Source organism: Puma concolor, chromosome E1 (assembly GCF_028749965.1).
Source record: "Puma concolor isolate L17-30 chromosome E1, mPumCon1.1.hap2, whole genome shotgun sequence".
Classification (NCBI taxonomy): Eukaryota; Metazoa; Chordata; class Mammalia; order Carnivora; family Felidae; genus Puma; species Puma concolor.
The window spans coordinates 48,859,619-48,885,091 of NC_141680.1; the positions used below are offsets into that span (position 1 = coordinate 48,859,619).

A 25,473-nucleotide genomic window follows, 5' to 3' on the forward strand; every position below is an offset into this window, starting at 1 on the left:
GGGGGGTAGTATCTCTGAGGAGAGGGAGGGGTCACACCATGTGTCCCTCAGGCACCTCTGGGCCTTTGGCGGGGGTGGGGGGGTGGCGCACAGAGAAGTGAAGGGTCCAGAGAGGAGGGACTCGGGCCACTGGGTCCCAATACCATTTCCTGGGCACCATCACGGGTGGGGAGAGGGAGCGTGGTGCTGTTAGGGGTGGAGGGCCACGACCCATGACCTTACCTGGCCTCTTGGACTCCAGCTAAGAGGTTGGAGTTGTAACCTTAAAAATAAAACTGCCAGGTATTTTACCAGCAAAAGACAGGTTGATTCCGGAATGGCAGAAAATTGCAATGCCAAACAAGCAACGGAGGCAAAACCGCGGGCATGTCCACAAAGGAGAGGACGCGCTCCTTTACAGAGGAAAGGGGGACCTTGGGAAGGCTGTTGTAAACAAAAGTCCATTGGTGTGAAGTGGGAGCTGGAAGTATGGTGGCTTCTCATTGGCCGAGCTGTGACTGTCTCTCATTGGCTGGGCTGTTGCCAGGGCAGGAGGAAAGCTTTTCTTCTCAGCTTCAGGGATAGTAAATTGGTGTCCACCTGCAAGGTCATCTCTGTTGGGTCTACATTGATGATGAGTGGTGGAGCCTGAGCGCTTCCTCTGCTGAACCTCACGACTCCATTTTAGTGAGGTTCCCCTTTCTTAATTTTCAGAGTCCAAGCCTCCTTTTGGAGGGGGGCAAGAAAGAGCTGGACTGGGCCAGAGGGGGAATTGGGGCCCTCTCCCCACCCTGAGGCTCCCCGAGCCTCCCTCATTTGGCTTCAATCCCCACCAGCCCTTCTTGTCCTTGCAGCCCTCAGACCCTGTCAGTGTCCACATGCAGAGGTGCGGAAGGAAGAAGCTCGCACGTGAGAGGCACCAGGGGGAGGTTTATTATAAGAACTGTACAAAGGAGCCTGCCTGCCAGCCTGGCTTGGGCCTGTTCCCACCCAGAGTGGGAATGGATGTGGACGTGTGGGGGAGGGGGCCACGGGCAGGGGAGGCTCTGCAATCTGGATGCAGTCCAATGGCAAGTATCCCGTCCAACGGATGCTGAGGCTCTTGGGGCCACCCTAGTTTGGGGCCTGAGGAGGGAAGGGGCATGGGCAGGGTGCTGGTCAGGGAGGAGGCTGCCCTCTGTAGGATGCACCTTCTGCAGGAAGAGACAGAACTTGTGCAGGAAGATGGAAGGAGTGGGGCCTCCTTCCACAGAGGACACAGGCAAGAGACAGGGAGCAGGGCTGGGACAAATGGGTGTGATAAAGAGACTAGGAGGAAGGGAGAGCGGGTGGCAAGGAGGCCCGCGAGCAGGGCAGACAGAAAGGAAGGCTCCAGCCACGGGAACGCACGAGCGTGTATGCGTGTGCGCGCGCACACACACACACACACACACACTCATTGTTTTGGAGGTTTTGCTGCTTCCTGAGTTTTAATCAAACTGTTCACAAGAAACAAGAAGAAAGAGAAGAGGAACTTAAGGTCAACAGGGACTCAACGTGCAGACCTGCCCACACACGTTCACACTTATCCACATATAGCACAGGCACACCGCACCAACAGGCCTGCACAGGAGACAACCACACACACACACACACACACACACACACACCAGTCAGACTACAGGGGCACGCTGACATGGTACACACTTGCAGAGACAGGACGTAGCACTTCACGTACTTGAACGCACACACACAGCTGTACACATAGGTGTGAGGCAGACACAAGGCACACACACAAGTGAATAAATCCAATGACACCTGTGCAGGTGTCTCCCTGCCTCCTCTGAGCTCCGGGAGCCAGCAGAGGCCTGGCTGGTTCTGCCATGCCCGGATCAGTGGTGCCAACAAAAATGGAAGTTGGAAGGTTGGGCCTGAGCCAGGAGAGCTGCGCATGTCCCAGTGTTGAAATCTCTAACACGGGAGCAACGACAACACTCTTAGGATCACTTTGAGGATGGGGAAGAAGAGGATGAGGAGGAAGGAAAAGAGAGATGTGGTGGGGGATGAGGGCATCTCAGGGCTTGGTGAGGCCACAAAGAGCCCTGTGGCACTAATGGAGGAGTGAAGAAGGGAGGGAGGGAACAGAAATCTACCTCCGGAGCTCCAGGGTCCCTGCCCCGCCCCAGGTCTGGGTGTTCAGGCCAAGAAAGCCTCCAGTGCAGTGATGCAGCTGACAACACCCAACTTATCCCAGCCATCCATGCTTCCTAGAAAAAGACAATTCTCAAGTGGAACCCTCCGTCCGCTCTTCCCCTAGGGGCCAGCCAGGGGAGCCAGGGGCCTGCACAATGGACAAAGCAGGAAATGGTTTCAGGGGCCACAACCCCAGCCAGATGCATTAGGATCCAGGGGCCAATCAGACTTGGGGAGACATTTCTGGACCAGTGACGTTTCCCTTCTCCAGGGAATCCATGAGCTGGCAGGATGAAGCTATGTCCCAGCTGGGGGGCGGGCTGGTAGGCCCCTGGGGTCAGGTGTCCACTCTCACTGAGGTTAAGACATCTTTATCCAGGGAGTGCCTGGCTGGCTCAGTCAGTGGAGCCTGCGACTCTTGATCTCGGAGTTGTGAGTTCGAGCCCCACGTGAGGTGTGGAGATTACTTAAAAATAAAATCTTTAAAATACATCTTTATCCAGGAGGGGTCTGGGGGGGAGGGGCTGAGCCACTTCCCGAGGAGAGGCCTATAGCCCTTAAGACTCTGGTGGCAGGAGGGCAGCTAACCCACCCATCGTAGGCTGGCTCCTCCCCAACGTGGGGGGCAGAGATTCTGGTGTTCTGACCTCCCCCCAAGAGGAGAGGCAGCAGGGCCCATGAGGAGGTGAGGACAACTTGAAATGAGAAATCATGGAAGCTGGAGCCTCAGGCCCAGTGTGGAGCCTCTGAGTGCAATTCCCACTTTCCATGGCCTGGGTGTCAGCCCCAGCATGACCAAATCCTGTCCCCAACAGAGAGCCGATCAGTCGCAGACTCAAAGCCCTGCTCCCTCAGTGAGCAGGCACCATGAGGGAGCTTTGGGGCTGTGCCAGGCTCAGCTGGCCACCTCGTTACTGCCTAGACGAGAGATTCCTTGACCCCCGGGCGCACTGTCTGCCCTGGGGATGGGGAAGGAGGGAGGGCAGCGTCTGAGGGGCTGATGGGTGTGAGTCCTATGGAAGGTCCAGAGTCCCCTGTTGAGCCCTTTTCCTCACCTGTGCTCTGCACACTGCCGTTCCCATTCGCGTGGCCATACATCTTGCTCATGGTGTTGGCGATCAGGCCCTCCTTCTCAGGACCCCCATCCCCACTGCCATCCTGGCTGTGGCGGTACATGTAGGATGCCTGCTTCACAGTGCGCTGGAGCAGGTGCCGGCGGTAGGCCCTCTGGATCTTGATGGCACACACCTCCTCATGCTTCCTCTTGAGGGTGGTGGTGATGGGCTCATAGGAGACTTTGGAGGGGTTGGCTGCCATGAACTTCTCCTCCATGGTCTCCTTGAGGGCGTCCATTTCCCCAGAGTCACCTAGGACTTCCTTGGTGAGGGCAAAGAGGATGTCCAGGCAGTGGATCTTGTCCCCTGGCACCATGGGCAGGTCCAGCGTGATGAGCTTGATCTTGTTGGGCTTGGCGATTCTCAGTGGCTCCTGCAGGGTGTCCACAAAGTCAGAGAGGCGGCTGTAGGCAATGAACTGCGTGGCGTCAGGGTCAAACTTCTCCCACGTTTCGTAGAACATCTCAAAGTCGTCCTCGCCAAGGGGCTCGCTGCTCTCCTCAGTGGCCACATTGAAGTTCTCCAGGATGATGGCAATGTACATGTTGACCACGATGAGGAAGGAGATGATGATGTAGCTGCAGAAGAAGCAGATGCCGATGGAGGGGTTGCCACAGTCGCCCCTGACACTGGTGCCCGGGTTTTCGAGTGTAGGGTCACAGTCAGGGGGCCCGCTGTTGAGGATGGGGTTGAGGAGCCCGTCCCAGCCAGCCGACGTGGTGATCTCGAAGAGGCAGATGATGCTGTTGCCAAAGGTCTCAAAGTTGAACATGTCATCGATGCCCGACTCCTTCTTGACATAGGCAAAGTTGGACATGCCGAAGATGGAGTAGATAAACATGACCAGGAAGAGGAGGAGGCCGATGTTGAAGAGGGCAGGCAGGGACATCATGAGGGCAAAGAGCAGAGTCCGGATGCCCTTGGCCCCGCGGATCAGCCGCAGGACACGCCCGATCCGCGCCAGGCGGATCACTCGGAACAGCGTGGGTGACACGAAGTATTTCTGGATCAGATCGGAGAGCGCGAGTCCTGCAGGGAGGAAGTGGTGAGGACCACTGCCCTTGGGTAGGAGGCTGGGTCAGGGAGTGGGGGACATGCAGGGCTCAAGGGGGCCTAGCCTGGTGTGCTCTTCCCCAGAAGGGAGAGGTAGAAGCATGGCCCGAATGGCCTGACCCATTAGGCCGGGCTCTTCCAGGGCCCTGGGGCCAGGGGCCACATCTCTGCCCTGACACAGCTAGATGGGGGCGGGATATGCCCAAGGTGATGGGGTGAGGGTACGGCTGACTCCCAAGGCTATCTGCAGATGCCACAGATGAGACAGGGAGGGAGGACAGCTCTGTGTGTGACTCTGGGCATGACATTTAACTTGTTTGTGACTCAGTTTCCTCATCTGTAAAGCAGACGCGGCAACAGTACCTGCCTCCTAGGATAGCACAGTGTCAGGTGCGTAGTAAGTGATCAATAAATGGTAGCTAGTTGCTATCATAATTACACACACGTCTGCGCACTTCCCCTGTGTGTATGGATACTGGCACGGTCTTATGTCTTCCGCTTAGCACATGGGCACCTGAGTGTGCATCTACCGGTCAGGTAAATGTTTCTAGCTGTGCATTCACGTGTGTGCGGGTGACGGACTGCCCGTGAGCCCACCCCGGGTGCCTTTGTGAATGCCAGGTGCATGGACACACGTGTGGGTGTAAGTGTGCGTGTGAGCTTTCCAGGTGCACGAGCAGGTGCACGAGAACGGGAGCACCCGGTCCTCCTGGATGACTCAGCCCGGCCTGGCCCCGCTCACCCACAATGGACAGGATGACAACCACAAAGTCGAAGATGTTCCAGCCGACGGTGAAATAGTACTGGCGCAGGGCGAGCATCTTGAGCACACACTCCCCGGTGAAGATGATGATGAAGACCATGTTGATGTTGTACAGGATGTCCACTTTGAGCTGGCTCTGGTCGTCGGTCTCCACCATCATGGTGACCATGTTGAGGCAGATGAGGATCATGATCGTGATGTCGAACACCTGCTTAGTCACGCAGTCATACACCATGCCCTGGATCTTGTTCTGCAGCATGGGTAGGAGTGCAGGGGTGCACGTGGGTGGATGTGGGGGGGCAGTGGTAAGGACCCACACAGGATGTGGACAGGAGGGAGACACAAGATGACACAACAGCATGACAGAGAGACAGAGAGAGAGAGAGAGAGAGAGAGAGAGAAGAGGAGAAGAGGTGTGTCAGGGCTTGTGGCAGAGTCGGCCACGGCAGTGGGGGGCTGGGATCCCTCAGAACAGATCATCCTGTGGGGTCTGTGGGTATCTTCCTCACTCTAGGACCGTTCCTCCCATAAAGGTCCCCCAGCAACCTCTCATCCTTCTCCCAAAGTCACTGCTCACTCAGGAGGGTCCTCTTCCTCCCACTTCTAGGGGCCCTTGCCCCTGAGGCCACCAGCTGGAGGGGTGGGCGGACACTGGGGGGCTGTGCAGGGCCAAGTGAGGGGTAAAGCAGTGACTGGGGTTTATCAGGCAGCTGCCACTCCCGCACGCGGTGCCTCTGTGCAGTTATAAAGAGGCCCCATTCCTCCTGGCTGGTGACCCCAGCTTCCCTGCAGGTGGACCCGGCCTCACACCAGCGACACAGCCTGGTGGGCAGAGTGCAGCCTGCATTTTGCCCTGATTGGTTCATAGAGGCTGCCAGAGGAGGGGCTCAGAGGGCTGGTACCTGGGGCCGGGGAATTGGCTTCTGAGGCTTCTTGGAGCCAAGCTTCTTCATGGCATTATAGTATTTCTTCTGTTCCTCCGTCATGAAGATGTCTTTCCCTCCAAAGTATAATGAGATGGGGCCTGTAAGGTTGGAGGTCCCTCTTCTCTGCCTCCAGGACCTCCCTACCTCAGGCACCACCCTTAAAGCAACCCCCACACCAGGAGGGGGACCTGGAGGGGCCAGAGATGGGGGCTGAGGGAAGAAGTGAAGGGGGACTGAGGGGTCTGGAGAAGGGAGGGAGGGAGGGGAGTGAGGTGACAGACAGAGGGGTGAGGATCATCGCTGCCCCATAGCTTGTTTTGGGCCAGATGCTCTCCATCAGTATCGTGTTGGGTCCTCTGAATGGCCTAGCCAGGCAGGTAGCATCAACCTCATTTTTAAATAAGGTTCTTAGAGGTCAAATCACTTGTTCAAAGTCGCTGGGTAGGATGTGAACCCAGGCTTGCTGCCCCAATCACGCAGCCAGCCACAGCACAGCAGGTGCTGAGGTGGCATGAGTGAATATATGAAGGGACGGGTGAGCACAGGGAGGGAGGACAGAGCCCCGGGATGGCCGGGCTGGATACTCATCTTCTTCTTCTGCTGGTTGAAGTTGTCGATGATGACGCCAATAAAGAGGTTGAGGGTGAAGAAGGACCCGAAGATGATGAAGATGACAAAATAGAGGTACATGTAGATGTTCACCTCATACTGTGGCTGTTCCTCCTTCTGCAGAGTCCACAGGACAGGATGGGATGGAATGGGGAGGTCTGGGGGGACATGCTGGCTGCCCCTTGCTTCCCATCTCACTGTGGGCAGGAAGGGCCTGGGGCCCAGGGGTGGACCCTTCCACCCACCCCCCCCAGGCTGCTGAGTTTGGGGGCTCCTGAGGAGGCGGCACGGGGGTGGGGATGGGCAGAATGTGCCGTTGTGTGTGTCTGGTCTGAGTCCTCTTCCCTGGCTGGCCCACCAGCCGTATCTCAGGGAGCCCCACTCACCTCCCGGGAGTCCACAGCTGCATACATGATGTCCATCCAGCCCTTGAAGGTGGCCTGTGAGAGTGTGGTTGGGCGTGAGGGGAGGGGCTGCTTCCTGTTTCCACCATCCATAAGTCTCCCTCCTCACCCCTGTCTGGTCCTCCCCAGAGCCCCAAGGGGCAGGCATCAAATAGAGACCAGAGTGGTCTAGATAGTACGTCAGGGTCCCATAGCACCAGAAGCAGGGTGGGCAGCCTCCTAACAAGGAGCAGTGGGCTTAGGGACAATGACAGTCTAGGAGCACCTCCATGCCAGTTTCATGCAAGGGCAGCAGGTTACACTCACCACCTGCAGGAGGGAGAGGTAGCCTAGACCCACATTGTCATAGTTGACCTTGACGTTGAGCCAGCGGACCTGGCCTGTGTGCATCAGGCTTTCACACTCAGACTTGTTGTTGACCTCAGAGACGTCAAACCTCTCAGAGGTGGTGGTATTGATGCAGTAGTAGAACTTGCCAGCAAACAGGTTGACGCCCATGATGCTGAAGATGAGCCAGAAGATGAGGCAGACAAGCAGCACGTTCATGATGGAGGGGATGGCTCCCAAGAGGGCATTCACCACCACCTGGGGGGCCGGGGGAAGGGGTCATTGCCAGGTCTTTACCCAATCCCCTTTAGGACAGGGCCCTCCACCTACACTAACAAGGGGACCAGACAGGGCTGGGCATTGTTATTCAGGGACAGCTTCCTGGAGGAGGGTTGATCTGAGCCAGGCCAGGGGGAGAAGTCTGCTGGGCTGTATGTTGGGGGTGGGGGTGGGTGATGGGGAACTGAAGAGTAGGGTTGGGGGTGCTGCTGGCCTAGTGGTTGAAGAGGGCTCTCTGCTTGGCTGGAGCCATCAGCCCAGAGTCAGGGCACTAGGCTTCTCTGGAAGCAGCCTGGCCACGGGTCACTAGGCAGGAGACAAACACTCCTTCCTCAGCCCCCATAGGAAACTCAGCCCCCGTGACCCGGCCCCCTGCTCATCTGCTCATAGCATTAGAGACACAGACACAGAAAAGAAGCCACTGGGGTCTTCAAAGCAGGAGGAACCTGAGACTGGAGCCCTGTGGCCAGGGCTGGCCACACAGGCCAACCTCACTATGTCAGGCCGGGCTAAATCTGAGAGCTGTCCTTTTTCAAGGAGAGGCTCTTTATGACCTCCAGATAGAGTAGGTGGCACAAACCTGGTGATGCCTGGGGTAGCTCTATTCTTGGCTGCATGACCACGGGCACGCCATTTCCCCTCGGTGGGAAAGGGTCCCTGGTTTTGGTGGGGTGGGGGTGGTTGGGGAGGTGTCCAGCATTGGCCAGCCCCTTGCATGAACAGGAGGGAGTCACTCGGGCTGAGTGCACTGCTGGCCTACAACCAGCTGCTTCACAAAAGTTTGTCCCTCTGAGTGGGTTTTATTCCCAACAGACCTCTCTTGGCTGGGGAAATCCCATTTGTCTTGGCCAAACCCTGTATTTACTGTCACTTCTATTCTCAAGGGCCTGAGGGAAGGACGGGCAGGCACAAGTACCTGCCGGCTCATCCAGGTCTCAGAGCCCTGGCAGGCCCCAGTCTGAGGCTGGGAGGGACACCTGTACACCCCAGACCTGCTTTCCTTCTTCTTCTCTCAGGCCTCGGTGCCCTCATGGCCCCTCCTGGGAGCTGATGCAGTCTCCGCTGCCTCCCAGTGACGGCAGAGATAAGCTACGGAGGGGCACTTGGGTGGTGTGGGATGTCTGGGGGCCCTCAAGTCTGGCCTTCAGCAGAGCCCAGAGCCCAAGGCCTCTCCTTCCCCAGTCGTGGCTGGAGTATAGACCTGCGCCCCCTGCACCTTGCCCTGTGCTGGCTGCTCCCCCGATCCCTAGCCTACTCAGAGTCCCCCTCAGTACCCACCCTCATGCCCTCAAATCGGGACAGCGCCCTCAGGGGACGCAGGGCTCGCAGCGTCCTCAGGGATTTGATGGGTCCCAGCTCCGAGTAGCCCAGCCAGTTGGCCACCAGGCTGATGATGGAGACCTGCAAAGGGAGGGTGGGGTGATCAGGAGGTGCAGGGCCTCAGAGTCAGGGCTCCCTAAGGTCCTTGGCCACAGGAATGCTTCTGGATCTGGCCGTGGGGCTGGGGGGTGGGGGGCACACTCACATCCACAATGAGGAAGTCAAGCCAGCACCAGGCATTGGTGAAGTACACCTTGAAGCCGTAGGCCACCCACTTGAGCAGCATTTCCAGGATGAAGATGTAGGTGAAAACCTTGTCGGCATACTCCAAGATGGTGCGGATGGTCCGCCGCTGCTCGATGTAAATGTCCTCGAAGGCCTGGGGGCACCAGCACAGCCAGGGGTGGCCGGGGCCGGGAGGCTGGGGCAAAAGCCACGCCCCCCCCAAATCTGCCCTATGCTGCTGCCTCCCAGCAGCACTGGGGGCCAGGCCAGGGGCAGGCTGCTGGCTTCTCGCAGACTCCCCGGGCCCACCGTGGGGGCAAGTGAGCTCTCCCACGGGGAGGAGCCCTTCAGCTCCCCTTCCCCAGGGGCAACACTCAGTCATCTGCTCGGAGGGACTTCACAGTGCCACATCTTCAACCCTGGCCCCCTCCCCCCACCTCAACATTCCCAGGGCCTTCCCGCCTCTGCGCTGGGTTGGCACCTGTTGCTGGGGGTGCACCGGAGCCGGACCCCATCTGTCGCTATAAGAAAATTCACACATTCTACCTCATATCCTGCAACCACAGGTAGGTCATTTTAGGATTCTCTGGGTCCCAGACTGCCCAGGTCTCGTCCCTCCCACGGTGTGGAAAGGAGGGAGCCCTGGGAGGTCCTCTGCCCATGCCCGTCCCCAGGGCCGTGCCTACCAAGGCCCCGCTGCTGAGCAGGATCATGAAGACAATGAAGGTCTCGAACCAGTTATGCTCGACGATCTTGAAGCAGGCCCTGCGGAGGGTCCACCACATCTTCCCGCGGCCCTGGGAAATGTCCACGTAGAGGAAAGGGCAGCGTTGCACACAGGCTGGGGGAGGGAAGGGGGCAAGGGCGCCATGTCACAGGACTGGGGGCGGCTTCTGGACGCGCAATCAGCGTGTTCCCACCACCTTCCCAGGTGCAGCCGTCCTCATCTTCTCCGCCTCTCCCAAGCAGCCTTAGGCTGCCCAGCCCAGCCCCAGTGTTTCTGCAGGGCTATCTCCTGAAGGGCTGGGCAGGCCTCTCCCCGGATGAGGCCAAGGAGGAGACCGGTCTTAAAGCAGCCATTCCCAGGCACTTGCTTTGGGCTGGGTCACACTCAGAGCCCTGTGGAGATTCTGCAAGGCAGTCCTCAGGGGCTGCGTGTACTTGAAGTTCAGGGGATCAGGGGCTGGGAGGCATCCCAGGCTCTGACACCCCTCCTTGGGGTTGTATTCCCTCTGGGGTGTGTCAGAACAGGCAGCATCAGGTGTGGGGGGGAAAAGGCTCTGCATGGTTTCTGTGATGCACAGGATCCTGAGATGTCCTCAAGGGCACAATTGGCTGTGGCCGGGCCAGGGCTGTTGTCCACCACCACCCCCCCGCCCCAGGCCCCTGGCATGGCCTGTCCCTTCCAGGGGCTGCCGGGCTGGGGGAGGCACCAGGTGAGGTGGGGGGTGCATGCACACAGGCTTGTCCTCACCCTCTGTGAAGCACTCCTCAGGCTGCTCCCCTTCGGGGTTCTCTTCAGCCTGCTCCTCGGGGTCTTCCTCGGGGGGCTTATAGTCGGCGGTGCTGCAGACGGAGGAGTTCCCATCGAGGGGCTGCGGTGGCTGCTGCAGGGGCCACAGGGTCACATGACCCCTGGGTCCTCCCACCAGGTGCGCGGAGGAGGTCAGGATGGGAGACCAGGAGGCAGAGGAGAAAGAGGGGGTGGAGCAGACCTACTCATTCATTCATCATTCTTTCATTCATTCATTCACTCAACCCTGGATTATAGAGCCAGCACTGCGGCCCTTGCAGAAGAACCACAGTGACCATGGCACTTAGATGTGGATCAGGGCAGGGCTGAGGCCTGGGAAGGGATGGTGAGGGCACAAGGAGGCAGGGGAGGGCCTCAGGTAAGGGAGGAGGCTGGAGACAAGCAGGCTGGGGGGGTGGCTGAGCCAGGCTGGGGGTCCTAGGAGGCACAGGGTGGGACAGTAGAGGAATGAGAGGCCTGAAGGGACTTTTGAGGGAGCAAGAAAGGGGCCGGGATGGCACTGGGGCTGCCACAGCCTGCAGGTGTGAAGGTCTAAGCCTTCCCATTCCCAGGGTCTGTTGGGCTGAGGAATCCAGAAAGAAAGGAAAACTCTCCTCAGCTGAAGCTCCAGCCTGGGGCCAAAGGAACCTGGGGGTGGGAGTAGGGGGTGGGGAGGCTGGTGCTCTGGCCTGGCCAGGGCTCTGCCACATCCTGCTGGCACTGTCCCAGGCCAGGCTCCTAGCCCTAGGCTCCCTCATCAAGGGGACCCCTTCATGGCTGGAGGTGAGGCCTCTGAAGGCCCCTGCAGGCAGCTTGGGGGGCAGTTCTGGATCCAGAACGGTGACCAGAAAATTACAGAGGTCCTTGTGCCCAGTTGACAGAAAGAGAAACTGAGGCAGACATTAGTTCACGCACTGAGTCATTTGTCCTGCCTGTGTGTCCCAGCTGCCACAACCCCCCTTGGAGCCATGCTTGCCCCTCTCAGAGTCCCCAGAGCCTTGGCCCTCCAAGCTCTCCAGCACTCCCCCACCCCCACTCCTCATACCGAGGAGGTTGGTGCCACATTTCCCTGGGTATTTATAGCTTGGCAGGCATACGGCCCCCTGGTAAGTCAGCATGCCACATATTTAGGGGGAATAAGGAGTCAAGAGCTTTTAGGGCAAAGTTCTTTCAGGGTCCAGTACCCAGCCAGGCCCAAGGCCGACAGGGTGGGGGTGGGCAGGGGGCTCTGCCCTAGCTGATGTGCTAGCCCTTCCCCTGCCAGGCGAGGGGAAGCCTGGGGGCTCAGAACCAGCTCCCCGCGGAGATCCAGGCAAGGCCCTAGCCTCAGCCTGAGCTTCTGGGGCATGACTACCAGTCCCTCTGTCACCCCTGCAGGGGAGGGGCAGGAGGAAGGGGCATCTCCTGGGTGGGTGGGTCAAGGCTCCTGCTGAGGCTGTGCCCAGCCCTCTGCTCTCCTTATACCCAACCTGATTGGCCCCCAACCCCCTCCACCCCTCAGATCCCAGACCCGGCACTTTGGCCCACACTGGGAGATTGGGACTAGCCCCAGTGGGGACTAAACAGAAACACATGATAATGGCAAGGACTTCAAGCCCAGAGGGGGATTGAGAGAGGCCTCTGGGATCCCAATCCTGGAGCTAAGGTGTCACAGGTAAGAACATCCTGTCCAAGAGCACCACCTGCTGGTGAGATGGGGCCCAGGTGGCATTGCGGAACGAAGGGACACTAGGGAAGGACAGTCAGGGCCCATCAGAATCACCGTATTGACAGTAGTAACAGCAGTCACCAGGCACAGAGAGCGTACCATGTGCTTTATACACAGCATCTCACCAAATGCTCACCGAGGTAGGTGCCATTACCCTCATTTTACAGATGGAGAAAGTGAGGCTCAGAGAAGAGTTGGGCCTTGTCCAAGGTCACACAAAGTTTGAAGCCATATCTATCTCACCCCTGACCCCGTCAAGCCAGGCCCCGTGATGGGCTTACCTTGCCATCCTCAGGCTCTGAGAAAGTGTCAGTGTCCTCCTCCGTGGGCATCTCCAGGTCGGACTCCTCGGAGGCAATGGGCACGTGAATGGTCAGGTAGGGGTTGTTGATGAAGTTGAGGTGATCCAGCTCAATGCTGGGGGGAGAGCCGTCCACCAGGCCCACGTGGCTCAGGATGTGATTGTCCTTCTTCAGGTCCTTGTCATCCTCCTCGGGCGGCGGCTCCTTCTTCTCATCCTCTGAGGCACTCTCCCCAGCCTCCTCTGCCGCCCCGGCCTCCTCGGGTCCCCCGAGGCTGAGCATGATTTCCTTGGGGCTCAGGATCTTGCCGCGCAGCAGCCCCAGGAGAAAGGCTTTGGCAAAGCCGATGCCCCACTTGATGCGCCCAATGGCGATCTGCAGGTTGTTCATCTCGCCGTCCTCATCTGAGGCTGCCAGGCTGTCGGCGCTGAAGGAGCTCAGCAGCAGCGCCAAGAAGAGGTTCAGGACCTGGGGGGCAGAGGTTGGAGGAAGCTCAGCTCAACCCCTGGGCCCGTGAGGGTGCCGCCTTCGGCCAGCCTGAGGGGCCTCAGGCCTCCAGATCAGAACGGCCACATGCTGGGCGTTTAAAAGAATATTACCTAATGGGATTTTCACAGCTGCTTGGGGAAGTGAGGAGTGTTACTATCGCCCCGCTTTGTAGATAAGGGAACTGAGGCTTAGGCGCACGATAGGATTCCGTAAGACCATGGCAGAGGCAGGATTTGGGGAGGCCCACTGGGTGACAGGGACTCTTTCCATGATCCTGTCTTCTAACTCCACTGCTGGGGAATGCAGAACAAAGAACAGAGCTCATGTCTCTGAGTTTCCAGGGCTTATTGAGACCCTGAATCTGTTGAGCCTTCTTTTTTCTGTCTGGTTTATTTATTTATTTATTTTTAATGTTTATTTACTTTTGAGAGACAGAGAGTCAGAGAGACAGAGTGGGGGTGGTGGAGGGGCAGAGAATCCGAAGCAGGTTCCAGGCTCCCAGCTGTCAGCACAGAGCCCAGCACAGGGCTTGAACCTGTGAACCGCGAGATCATGACCTGAGCCAAAGTCAGACGCTTAACTGCCTGAGCCACCCAGGTGCCCCTTTTTCCTGTCTGTTAATAGAGGCTGTGCTCCCTGGTGTTCATATCCCTGTACCCTGTTGCTCTGGGAAGGGCATTTGACCTACTGTTATTCACCCCCTTCTCTTTCTTTGGGATTCCCTGCTCCACCTAATTTTCTTCCCATATTCCTACTGAAGGCCTTAAGAGACGACTGGTCTAACCCTCTGGTCTCTAGCTTTATTTTTCAGGGACAGGCATGTGCTGAGTCTCTCCCACTGCGGTGTCGTGGCTCTCCAACCTAGTAGAGACAGACATTCGATCAGTGCCATGAAGACGATGCAGTGGGTTTTCATGGCAGTAGAGATGGGGCTGCACAGGCTTTGAAACCATGCTGCTTGGGGTAAAACCCCGGTTTACTAGATATGTGTCCTGAAGCAAATCATATCACTGCTCTGTACCTCGGTTTCCTCATCTGTATGATGGGGGTGATTCCAGTGCCCACTTCCCGGCATTGTTGTCAGGATTAAAAGATGAATAGAGCACACAGTAGGCACTCAAAACTTGTTGGCTGTTATGCGTGCAATGACAGAAGGTACAAGGCACACAAGGTTAACTCTGAGGCCAGCTCAGCATATTATTAATAAGGAGACTGAGTCCCAGAGTGGTGGAGTGACTTGCCCTATGACACACAACACAACCAGGACTAGACCCAGGCTTCCAGTCATTGCACATCTTTAGAGGACATCATTCGTTTAGGCTACAGTGTGAATGGTAACCTCAGAAGTTGCACAGTATGGGGTGGCCCTACCATCCACCACTCTATTCCCCCGCCCCCAGGGAATGAGGAGGAAGGTGAAGTTCAGCTGGGGTGGCAGGGCTGGGTTGTGCCAGGGGTCTTGGGTCAGGGCTTGGTGTGTGAGTGGACACGAAAGAGTAGGGGAGCCTGTACATGTCCATCTGCCACCCTTGACCAACTTCGCCATGTGTCTCTCACTGCCTGGCTTTCACCGGGTCCTCCAAGGTCTTTTTATCATTGCCTTCAAAATCATGTTAGGATAATATCTTTAAAGTGTGTGTGTGTGTGTGTGTGTGTGTGTGTGTGTGTGTACATATATAACTCTCTTGGGGAGAACATGCGAGGGGGATTCCTCCCCATCTCTATACTCCCTAGAGACTTCTTCTGCTTCTGCTGGCTGCTTCTGCCCCCAACCAAAATTTATTGGTCTTTCTTTCCCTTTGTCGGGGGGAAGCATCCAGTTGCCAGAAACACATCTGAGATGGGAATTAGCTGCTCTCTGGGTCAGCAGGGTTTGCACACGGCTCCTTCCTGGGACAGAAATAGCTGCCTCGGGCAAGGCGTGGGGAGGAGGGCTGGAGGGAAGGGGGATGGACACCATGTTCCCCCCAGGGGCTCTGAGGGGTGGGTTACCTATGACCTCGGTCATTTCCTCTTCTTCACAGTAACCCAGAGGAAGTGCTCAAGCGCCATGATGCAGGGGACATGGGTCCCCACACTCTCTGGCAGGATGCCGCAGTGTCCTCTGGCAGACATCACCTCCCATGAGGCTGGGGGGGGGGGGCAGTGGGCGGGGACAGTGCCGCCTCCCTGGGCCGCTCCACTCCCTCTGAGCAGAGTGAGAGAGCCACAGAGCTGGGCTAGAAAAGGGTATCAGTGGCGTGTGTGCATGTGTGTGTGTGCATGTGTGTGCGTGTGTGTGTGGTGGGGGTGACAGTGACATGCACACAAAGGCAGTGCAGTGGTTCCAGACTCTGGAGCCACACTGCTTGGGTTCAAATCCTGTGCAGGTGCCTAGCTTACCTCCCTGAGCCTTTGCTTCCCCATCTACAAGACAGAGATAAAACAGCATGTCCCCATCGGGCGGTGGCGAGCATTTAGAGAGATACACAGAAAGCGCTCAGAATGCTAGACAAATGTAAATAAGGTCAGTCATCACCGTTGTTATTGATGGTATTGACACCATCATTCTTACCACTGCTGCTATTACTGATGTTGTTCGCATGACATAGGCCCAGGTTCCAGTCTGGGCTCAGTTTCACACTAGCTGTGTGGTTCCAGGCTGTGCCTCCTCGAAGCACAGCACCAACGTTACCTGCCTCCCAGGGTTGTGGAGAGCATTAGGGATAACGCATGTAAAGCCCTTTGTGCAGGGACCAGCACATGGCAGGAGCCTAATACTTGGGGGTGTGATGCCAACGGCGGGTACCTAAACCACCACTCCCTCTTCCCCCACAGGCCTGTAACGTTTGGACTCCCCTGGCCTTGTAGACCATGCGCTTTGGTGAGCACTCAGACCATCCTGTGAAATAGGTCATCACCATCATCGTCCCCATTTTCCAGATGAGAAAAACTGAGGCCAGAGAGAGGTTAAATAACTTGCTCAAGGTCTCCTAGTCAGTAAGTGGCAAAGCAGGGGCTTGGAATGTTTTTGAGTTTACACACATTCAGACAGAAACCCACAGCAGACCCTTTTGGTCACCCTAGCCTCTTCAACTTACCTTCACAAACTTCTCAGACCCAGCTACCTCCTCCCCAATCCTGCCTCGAAGTTCTGATGGGGCATCTTCTGTCTCTCTGCAAGCCCTCAACAGCCAGCCTGGGTTCTCCTGCCTAGCTCTCCCTGGGGGCTCAGGACCTCGTCCCATGGTCTCTTCCCCAGTGGAGGTGACACCCCTCCCCATCGGTCTACCCCTGCCCCCAGACAGAGCTCAGCGATATCTGAGAAGCGCTGACCCAGCAGCCCAAGGATTCCTCAAGACTTTGCGGAACGTGGGGACGTGTGGCTTCCTACCCCGGTTGCCCAGGGCAGTGTCGGCCGCTGCAGGGGGCAGCCAGGCACAGCAGTCCTGGCAGGAACACCACCCACCCCGACCAGGGGAGGAGTCGTGGGTGTCAGGACAAGGAGACACGCCTTCCCAGGCCCTACCACAGAAATGCTGGTCACGGCCCCCACCCTTGTGCCTCGTGGCCTCCTGCAGCTCCTCCCCTGTGCCAGCCCCACAGGCCAAGTCCTGAGCCACAGAAAGCGGCAGGATGGAGGCAGTTTATGCCATCTCTGGGTTCTCCCTGCTCCCGGGTGATTCCAGGAACAGAGAGGGGTGAGCCAGTGGGAGAAGGACAGGAGGCCCAGAAGTTCTGGTGCCAACGCTACGTGGCGCCTTCCTGCACATTGTCACAGTCAAGCCTTGCAGCCTCCCTGGGAGGTGCCCACCATTTTTCTTCCATGTGAAGTCAGAGAAACCAGCTGGCCAGAGAGCAGTAACTTATTCAAGGTCACACAGATGACAACGGAGCTGGGACTGGAGCGTGGGTCTGACTCCAGTTATCATGTTACTTTGTCCCAAACACTAAGTTTCAACAGTACTATTCACAGTGTGGTCTCTGCACCGGCAGCAGCCGCATTCGTTAGAAATGCAGATTACCAGGCCCTGGCTCAGAGCTGCTGAATCACTCTGCGGGAGTGGGGCCAGGCATCTGGGTTTTAAGAAACTCTCAGGTGATCCTCAAGCAGGTCAAAATTAGAGAGCCACTGGGTTAAACCATATAAAATTACCTTCTTGGGTGGGAGAGGTAGGACACAGGCAAGTATTAGGGATTTCATACAGTGTGACCACATGGGGAAAAAAAGTCCTTGAAGGACAGCCCGATTAAAGGAAATAAAGCGTGGGGGGTGTTAAGAGTCTGACTCTTGATTTTGGCTCAGGTCATGACCTCACAGTTCATGAGCTCGAGCCCCATGTCGGGCTCTGTGCTGCCAGCTCAGAGCCTGCTTGGGATTCTCTTTCCCTCTCTCTCTGCCTTTCCCCTGCTTGCTCTGTCTCTCAAAAATAAATTTTAAAAAAATAAAGGAAAAGGATATGCGCGGGTTTCCCCGGGTGGGGGTGGGGGAGCCACCCAGTGGGCGTAACTCACCACTAGGTTGCCGATGACCATGACCATGAGGAAGACGGTGAGGCACATGGCCTGGCCGGCCACCTCCATGCAGTCCCACATGGTCTCGATCCACTCCCCGCACAGGATGCGGAAGACGATGAGGAAGGAGTGGAAGAAGTCGTGCATGTGCCAGCGCGGCAGGCTACAGTCCGCGGCGATCTTGCACACACACTCCTTGTAGCTCTTGCCGAACAGCTGCATGCCCACGACGGCAAAGATGAACACGATGATGGCCAGCACCAGCGTCAGGTTGCCCAGCGCGCCCACTGAGTTGCCGATGATCTTGATGAGCATGTTCAGCGTTGGCCACGACTTGGCCAGCTTAAAGACACGCAGCTGCCGGGCAGGGGGAGGGCAGGGGGCAATGAGGCCCAGGGAGCCCCGGCCCAACCAGAGGGAGCTGCATCTTTAGGAGAAAGAACTCTCCCATGAGTGATCTGAGGCCTCAGTCTGCCTCTCTATTAAATGGGAATACTCCTATCTGATCACCTCATCCTCTTTATGTGTTCAAAAGAAAGAGTCCCTCATCTCTTAAAGATACAGACTGAAGTATTTACAAGTGACATTGTGTCAGGAGTTGCTTTCACCTACTTCCCCTCCCCCCCAGAAGTGGGGGACGGATGGAACATGAATGACAGAAGGTTAATGGCCACTGGAGTAGGTGACAGGTACACAGAGGTTCATTATACTCTATACATTTGTGCATGAACGAATGGCCCCATAACGAAGTTAAAAAAATACAGAAGCACTCCTATAGGGTGGTGGACAGGATACTAAATTGGACTCCCAATTCCACTACTGATGCTTCCTGAGTCCCAGGCTTCAGGTCTGCAATACGGTCCCTGCTCCACTGTCACCCAAGGTCACTAGGGGTCAGCTCCTGGGGCTGTCATTTCGGCCCCCGGCAGCCATCTGTGATAAGGGGGGTGCTCTCTTTCTCCCCATTTCTAGTAAGAGAGGTTCCTAGTGTTCTGAGAAGCACAAGTGGCTTCTTGGGGATCTCTCCTCTGACCCTCCTGGCACCCCCACCCCACCCCTCCTCAGCCTGGCCCCGGGGCCTCACGCACCAGCCGAAAGGAGCGGAGCACGGACAGTCCCTGCACGTTGGCCAGGCCCAGCTCCACCAGGCTGAGGGTGACGATGATACTGTCGAAGATGTTCCAGCCCTGCTGGAAGTACTCGTAGGGGTCCAGGGCGATGAGCTTCAGTACCATCTCTGCTGTGAAGATGCCTGTGAAAACCTGTGGGGTGGGTGCCATCCGCGTCACAGAGCCTCAGGGAGCCCGGGGCTTTGGAGTCTCCCCGTGACTTCCACCTCCTGGCAGAGCCCGCGGGGCCTGAGGGGAGCGGTCCAGAGCCCTGAGTGGGGCGGGGGGGGGGGGGGGGCAGGCAGCGGAACCCACCGCCCACGTGTGTGTGGATGTGAGTGAAGACTGCAATGGCCAGGCCACAGAGCAGAGACAGACCTGAACCCATGCACTTCTGGCCTTGTGACCATGGGCCAGTCACTTAACTTCTCGGGGCCGACCTCCACCACAGTACTTAGAACTCATAGAGCACTCTGTGGTTCACATCATGACCGCACTGGTGTGCCGCTCCCTACGCAGTTGGGAGTGACTGTCACTTGTCCCAGAGATGAGAACGTTGAGGGCTCAGAGAGAGAAACAGCAAGTGCTCGCTCCTGCCACCCATCCGGGAACGAGTCAGATCTCAAAGTCAGGTGTTGGGGTGCTTAGTTCAGTCTTCCTGTCTCTACACCCTACCCTCTCTACCCTGACTGGCAGGGGTCCCAGAACTCAGCAAATCTCAGTGGACTCAGAAGTCTACGGTAGGGGCCAAAAGGGGGCGAGGTCAGGGATCCATGGGAAGACCAGAGCTGCTCCCCACAAACCTGGCACAGGGGTGCACGGGCTGCCTAGCCTCTGAAAGCTCCCTGGGCATGGCCCCCTCCTGCCGGGCACCAGCTGCCCTGGTCCACAGCCTGCCTGTGCACATGCTGAGCCCCTCCCAGTAGCTGTCCCTGGCCGTGGCAGGTGCCCAGACGGCAGCAGAGTGTGGGCAGGGGGTGAGCAGGCAGCGGGCGAGGCCCATCACGCACACCCCAGCAGCTGCACACCCAGAGCACGCCCTTGCCCCTCCAGCCCAGCCTGGCATGGCAGCCGCAGGCATCTCCATGGGATAGAAGTGCCCGCCTCGCACAGGCTGGGAAGTCTAGGGTCTGATGCCCATGCCACCCACACAGTCCTCCTAATGCTGCTGGCCCCCAAATTTTATTCTCCCTGGGCTCCCTGCACCCTCCGGGTGGGGAGAACATCTTGCCCATCTGCCATCTGGAAAAATGTCTAAGGGAATTGGGAAGGGCGGGGCAGGGCTGGAGGATGAGGCGGCTTTTTCCCTTTGTCAGGCTCCACGGAGGCTGGAAACGAGGTGATAATGCTCCTAATGGGCAGGGATAAGCGGGCGGATCAGTGTGTGTCAACAATAGCGGGGCAGGAAAGGCCGGAGGGGAGCTGGCCTGACCATGCTGGAGAAATGGTAGTGGGCAGGGGGTTAGGGTTGGGGTACTATTCCCTGGGGCCTCTTGGGCCTGGGTGCCCATGGCTATACGCCCCCACTTTCAGGTCTCTTGGTCCCTCTTAGGCCCACAACAACCTCTGAAAGTGGAGACCTGTCAACCATTCCCCCACCTCTGCCTCTAGGGCATGACCTAGACCCCAGATCCCCTGACTCTGGGTCCTAAAATGTCCAGCACTTCATCCCTACTCTCTCTGCCCGCAAATACCCTAAAACCCAAACTCCACGTCCCATGGATCACCCCATATATCTCCCTGTACATCAGCTCATGCCCCCCCATGCTGGGAAAATGACCCTTGTATGCCCCGCAATAGTGCCACATATTTCCAAATAGCCCAGCTGGCCCCATAGGGCCCTGTGGCCCCTCTCCTGTCCTGCGTGGGAGAGATACCTCTCCCTGTCCCCTCCCTACCAGGTTGCCCACGGTGAGCACGTTGTCAAACTCCTCTGTCATGGGGTAATGCTCCATGGCCATGAAGAGGGTGTTGAGCACAATGCAGATGGTGATGCCCAGGTCCACAAAGGGGTCCATGACAATCAGGTGGATGATGTTCTTGAACTTCACCCATGGGGTGCAGCAGTTCCATATGAGCACTTTGTGGGCACACTTGTACCACCATGGTGGGCACTTCTGGTGGGCCTCTTCCAGCTCTGGGAACAGGGTAGAAACACACCTGATGGGGATCCCACCCATGTCCTCCTTCCCGGGCCTGTATCTTAGGTCCCCCCTTCTAGGTCTGCCCCTTGAACTCCACCTCTCCAACCCATAGCCTTCAGCCAGGCCTACACCAAGCCCCTCTCTCACCCAGTCACCCTCAAGACCTGCCCCTGCAGGCCCCGCCCAAAGGGTCCAACCCCCAAAGTCCTGCCCATTTGCTCTGACCCTGAAAACTCCACCCCTTTAGCCAGGCTTGTCTGAAGCCCCTTCTCTTAAGGCTCCACCTGCAGCTGCTCCTTCTTGGGGCACCCACCGCACAAAGCCTGCCCCTCAATGACTCTCACTCCCTGACGGAGGTCTGGAGCTGTGATCTCTGGCTGGGCACGAGGGTCCCTAGGGAGAGGTGGGAGGCCACTGTAGAGGGCTGGGTCCCATTCCACCTGCTGCTGGCCAGGGCCACTCAGGAGCAGACCGAGGTTCCCCCTGGGGGCTCTCCCTCCCATTCCCAGTAAAGCTGACACCACCAGAGTGTCTCCAGCCAGTCTGTCCTTTCCCACCACAGTGGCTTTCTGGAATCACTGTCTATTCTTGCCACCTTAGCACTAGAACGCTGTTAGGCCCATGGATAAAGCTGCCCTTCCTCCTGGCCTTCAAGGCCTCCGTTGCCTGTGGGTGTCCTCAGCCTAGGCATGATCTCACTTTGTTACCACCAGAAGTTTATGAGCCAATAAACTCGTAGGTGAGGAAAGGGGACTGGAGGGGGGGGGGGCAGTCCCATGGGGACCTGGGTTTGACAGTATGACTGGGACACCCCAGGGAATTAGCAGGGAATTGGACCTCTCAAAGACTGCAGATTCTAGTCTGATGGTAACATCCCTACCCCCAAGCTGGGTGCTTAGGGCAGGTGCCTCAAACAATGTCTGACACCCAAAACTTCTCACAAGGGTCCCAGCAAGGGCAGTGTTGAGTGATCTCCTCAACCAGTGATGCTGAGCATCTCCTGGGGCATTCTCTGACAGAGCACAGATTCCTGGATGCCTGTCACACAAAATCAGGTGAGATGGTGCCCTCCAGAGGTCTGCAAAGTTCTCGGCCTTCCAAGTCCTTCCTGGCACAATGAAGGGGAGGGGGACATGGGAAGGGGACCAGATCTCTTCTTTGTCAGATTTCCTTTATTCTTCCTTCTCTTGCTTCCTCCTTCCCTTCCCTTCACTCCCTCCCCTTTTCCCTTTCATCTTTCCATTTCCTTTCCTTTCATCTACCCATACACTTATGTCTCTTCCCATTCATTAACCTTTCAGCCCATCCATATATCTATTCATCCATCCATCCATCCATCCATCCATCTGCCCACCCACCTATCCATCCACCCATCCACCCATCCATCCAACCTTCCATCCATCATCCATCCATCCATCTATCCATGTGTGTCTATCCACCCTGCCCTTGTTACTGTATCCTGTTCTTTCCCTGAGACTTATAAGGGCAGTACAGGGATTTAGTATGGAGAATCTGTGACTCTACCCGGGCAGAGTTTGATCTTTGACCTTTAACTTTCACCCAGAAGACACCGAGGAGCAGGATTTCCAGTTAGCAGAACACTGGGCCTTGCTGGTTAGTATTATTATCCTGTCCTTCCCCATTGCCTTGGCAGCCCCCCAGGCTCTCCTGGAAAGCCCCAGTTCCCACAGCAGCCTGGCATTGCAGTCAGGACTGGGCCAAGCTAAGCCAGCACTATATTTATCACAGCCATTTCTTCCACACCTGTATAAAGTACTGTCCTCCCAATGCTGGGCCCAGCCAGGTCCCCATGTGCACCCTCCTACCAGGAGCCCGAGTGGCCTGACGGGCAGGACAGGCAGAACAGGATGTCTACAGGGGTGTTGAGCACTCACCTTCCATAGCATCAGAGATACCGCTGTCTGCGCTGCAGCTCTGCCTTGGAGGCCCCTTCTCCCCCAGTGATGTGTCTAGGCTGCCATTGCAGTCTTTACCATGGGCTGGGTCCCCATCTGCCTCCCCGCCTTCCAGAGCCTGGGCGGCCTTGACCTGTGGGTCAGTAAGGGTGGTGCGCATGGAGTCCATCTCTGAGCCCGGTGGATGGACTGACTCTCAGAGTTTCTTTCCAAGTGCTTTAGGATGGGGGCCCCTCTTCTTTTCCTGCACTGAGCCTGGTGCAGTTTGGGGGGCAATCTCTGTGGCAGTGGGGCTGACAGGGTAGGCGCCAAAGTGACTGAAGACCTTCATCCCCAAAGACCCTCCATTCTCTGAAGCTTTGATTGACCCTACACTTGATGAGATGGTAAGAAATGGGCAGCTGCTCCCTGGGGCCTCATCAGGACCCACCTCTCCCTCAGCACAGACCCATTTCCTGCCCCCAAAAGAATCACAAAACCATAGATATTTGAGCTGGAAGGCTACTTCAGGTTTAACTGCTCCAGATCCCTGTTGTTCATGGGGAAACAGAGGCACAAAGCTGCAAACTACTCTTTCTACTGCCTAGACCTCCCATCCCACCAAAGCCCCCAGCCTGGGGCCTAGCGCTCGCCCTGCCTTGCAGCCTCTACCCCATGCCTCTCCCTCACCCTCCGCCTGCCCGGGAGAACCCAGGCTGAGGGGCAGGGAGCTCCCTGGATCCTCGGCCTCCTCTCCCTGAGTTCAGACCTTCTCCAGCTCCTCCTGCTGCTTTTTGAATTTCTCCAGCATCTGCTGAAACTCTTCTTCTTTCTCCTGATCCTCAGCCAGGGTGGCCTCGTTCTGCTCTGCGTATGCCATGGCCACCACTGCCAGGATCAGATTGATGAGGTAGAAGGAGCCCAGGAAAATGATGACCACGAAGAAGATCATGTAGGTCTTCCCAGCTGCTCGGAGGGTCTAAGAGGTGGGGGGAGGAAGAGAGGGGGTGTCACATGGTACCCTGCCGGATTTCACCCACCACCCTTCTCCACATACCCATTGCCCAGATAGGTAAACAGGTCCCTCACAGAGCCTGGCGATTTGAGGACCTTGAGGCAGGGTATGGTCATCTTTGGCAGGCTAAGCCACATTCTGGGGAGCTTCAAAATATATACTTGGGATCCAGACTTCCCTGGGCTCCTGGCTCAGAGATCCCTGAGGACCTGAGATAGACATCTTGAGATCAGAGAGCCAGGATTTAAAAAATGGTGAACATGAGCTTTGGGGTCAGCTTGAATCCTACAGTTCTACAGTTCCTGGCAGGTAGTGAGAGCTCAACAAATAGTAGTTGTCATTATTACTATCGTTAATATCGTCAGTGGTAGAAACATGATCAGTGGCCAGAAGGCATTGTTGCTCTAGACTCAACCTGCCTTCCATGCAAACAGTAGAAGCTAAATAACTGTGTAAGAGCAGAGTTGAATTTCTAAGCGGCCCGACTGCTTCCTGTGAGGCCTGGGGGTCTGTGCCAGGCCCAGATCTCAGTACTTAAGGCAAAACTGGTAAAGGGAGAAAAGGCTGTGGCTCGGATGTGGGTGGGTCCCCAGTGTCAGAGGGCTCCAAGAACCTGTGTGTGGGGGCACTGAGGGGAGTCTCAGGGAGGAGGTGGCCTTGCTCTGGGTCCCGCCAAGCCCTGAGAAGACTGTAGGGATGGGAGAGGTGGCCGTAGGGCTGAGAGGCAGGGTGGGGGCAGTTGTACCAGCTGGAAGAGGTTCTCCCAATAATCCTGTGTCATGAGGCGGAAGAGAGCCAGGAAGGCCCAGCTGAAGGTGTCATAGCTGGTGTAGCCATAGTTGGGGTTCCGCCCAGCCTTGATACACTCGTAACCCTCGGGGCAGTGCCTGGGGATAAAATGGGGTGCTGGCTTTAGGGCGGGAAGAGAATACCAGCTGAAGGACAGATGGGGGAGCCCAAGGGAAAAAAATCCTATAGTTCTGTCTGTATCCCCCAAACAGGGAAGTGTTTCAGTCATGTCCATGGGTCTTCCTCAAATTCCCACCACCCCCACGTTCCTGTCCCTAATCAGCTCCCATCTTCCAACACCCCTGGGACAGTTTTTCCCACTCCCCAGTATCACTCACCCAGCATCGCTGCTGTTCCCACAAAGCAGGGCGTCATTGGCACCCTCCAGGAAATAGAAGTTCCCTTTGGGAGTCAGAGGCCACAAAGGAAACATGTCACCCACGTGGACACACTGTGGACACATGCACCCATTGCACTCCTGTGGACACATCTGTGTGGACCACATACACCAAATGGATGCTCTCTGGGTGCCCCTCCCCCTCCTTTAAGGTCCCTGGGTAGATGCACTATAGGGATCTCGGTCGCAAGCAGTCAGCTCAGTGCCCTGCTGTGGTTGTGGCCGGGCAGTCGGGATACAGCAGGGGCACAGAGAGGCGGCAGGATCATACATGCAATGCGCATGCCTGGGGCCACCACGCACCTGCGCAGGGCCCCTGACTGAGGGGTGAGCAGGCCGGGGGGGGGGGGGGGGCGGGGCGGAGGAGCTAGAATCCAGGGGCCAGATTGAAGAAGGGGTACCTTTCTCTAATTTGCTAGAAGGCATTGTGTAGACTAAGTGTGGCT

General features: G+C 57.0%; 1 protein-coding gene across 3 annotated transcripts in view; it reads right to left on the reverse strand.

Annotated features, from left to right (window-relative positions):
• Positions 1 to 889: 889 nt before the first annotated feature.
• SCN4A (sodium voltage-gated channel alpha subunit 4) overlaps positions 890 to 25,473 on the reverse strand; it is a 44,440-nt gene continuing 19,856 nt past the window's right edge. For all 3 annotated transcript variants that reach the window (XM_086687718.1, XM_086687719.1, XM_086687720.1), the window contains exons 8-25: positions 24,969 to 25,032; positions 24,587 to 24,728; positions 23,596 to 23,805; positions 22,827 to 22,980; positions 20,686 to 20,924; positions 18,767 to 18,940; positions 17,679 to 18,035; positions 12,675 to 13,163; positions 10,647 to 10,779; positions 9,859 to 10,013; positions 9,153 to 9,326; positions 8,906 to 9,028; positions 7,328 to 7,606; positions 7,004 to 7,057; positions 6,597 to 6,734; positions 5,985 to 6,089; positions 5,062 to 5,332; positions 890 to 4,295 (exon numbers count right to left, since the gene is read on the reverse strand). In XM_086687718.1, coding sequence (XP_086543844.1) covers positions 3,070 to 4,295; positions 5,062 to 5,332; positions 5,985 to 6,089; positions 6,597 to 6,734; positions 7,004 to 7,057; positions 7,328 to 7,606; positions 8,906 to 9,028; positions 9,153 to 9,326; positions 9,859 to 10,013; positions 10,647 to 10,779; positions 12,675 to 13,163; positions 17,679 to 18,035; positions 18,767 to 18,940; positions 20,686 to 20,924; positions 22,827 to 22,980; positions 23,596 to 23,805; positions 24,587 to 24,728; positions 24,969 to 25,032 — 4,487 coding nt within the window. In that variant the 3' untranslated portion in view covers positions 890 to 3,069. The remainder of the gene's footprint in view (positions 4,296 to 5,061; positions 5,333 to 5,984; positions 6,090 to 6,596; positions 6,735 to 7,003; positions 7,058 to 7,327; positions 7,607 to 8,905; positions 9,029 to 9,152; positions 9,327 to 9,858; positions 10,014 to 10,646; positions 10,780 to 12,674; positions 13,164 to 17,678; positions 18,036 to 18,766; positions 18,941 to 20,685; positions 20,925 to 22,826; positions 22,981 to 23,595; positions 23,806 to 24,586; positions 24,729 to 24,968; positions 25,033 to 25,473) is intronic.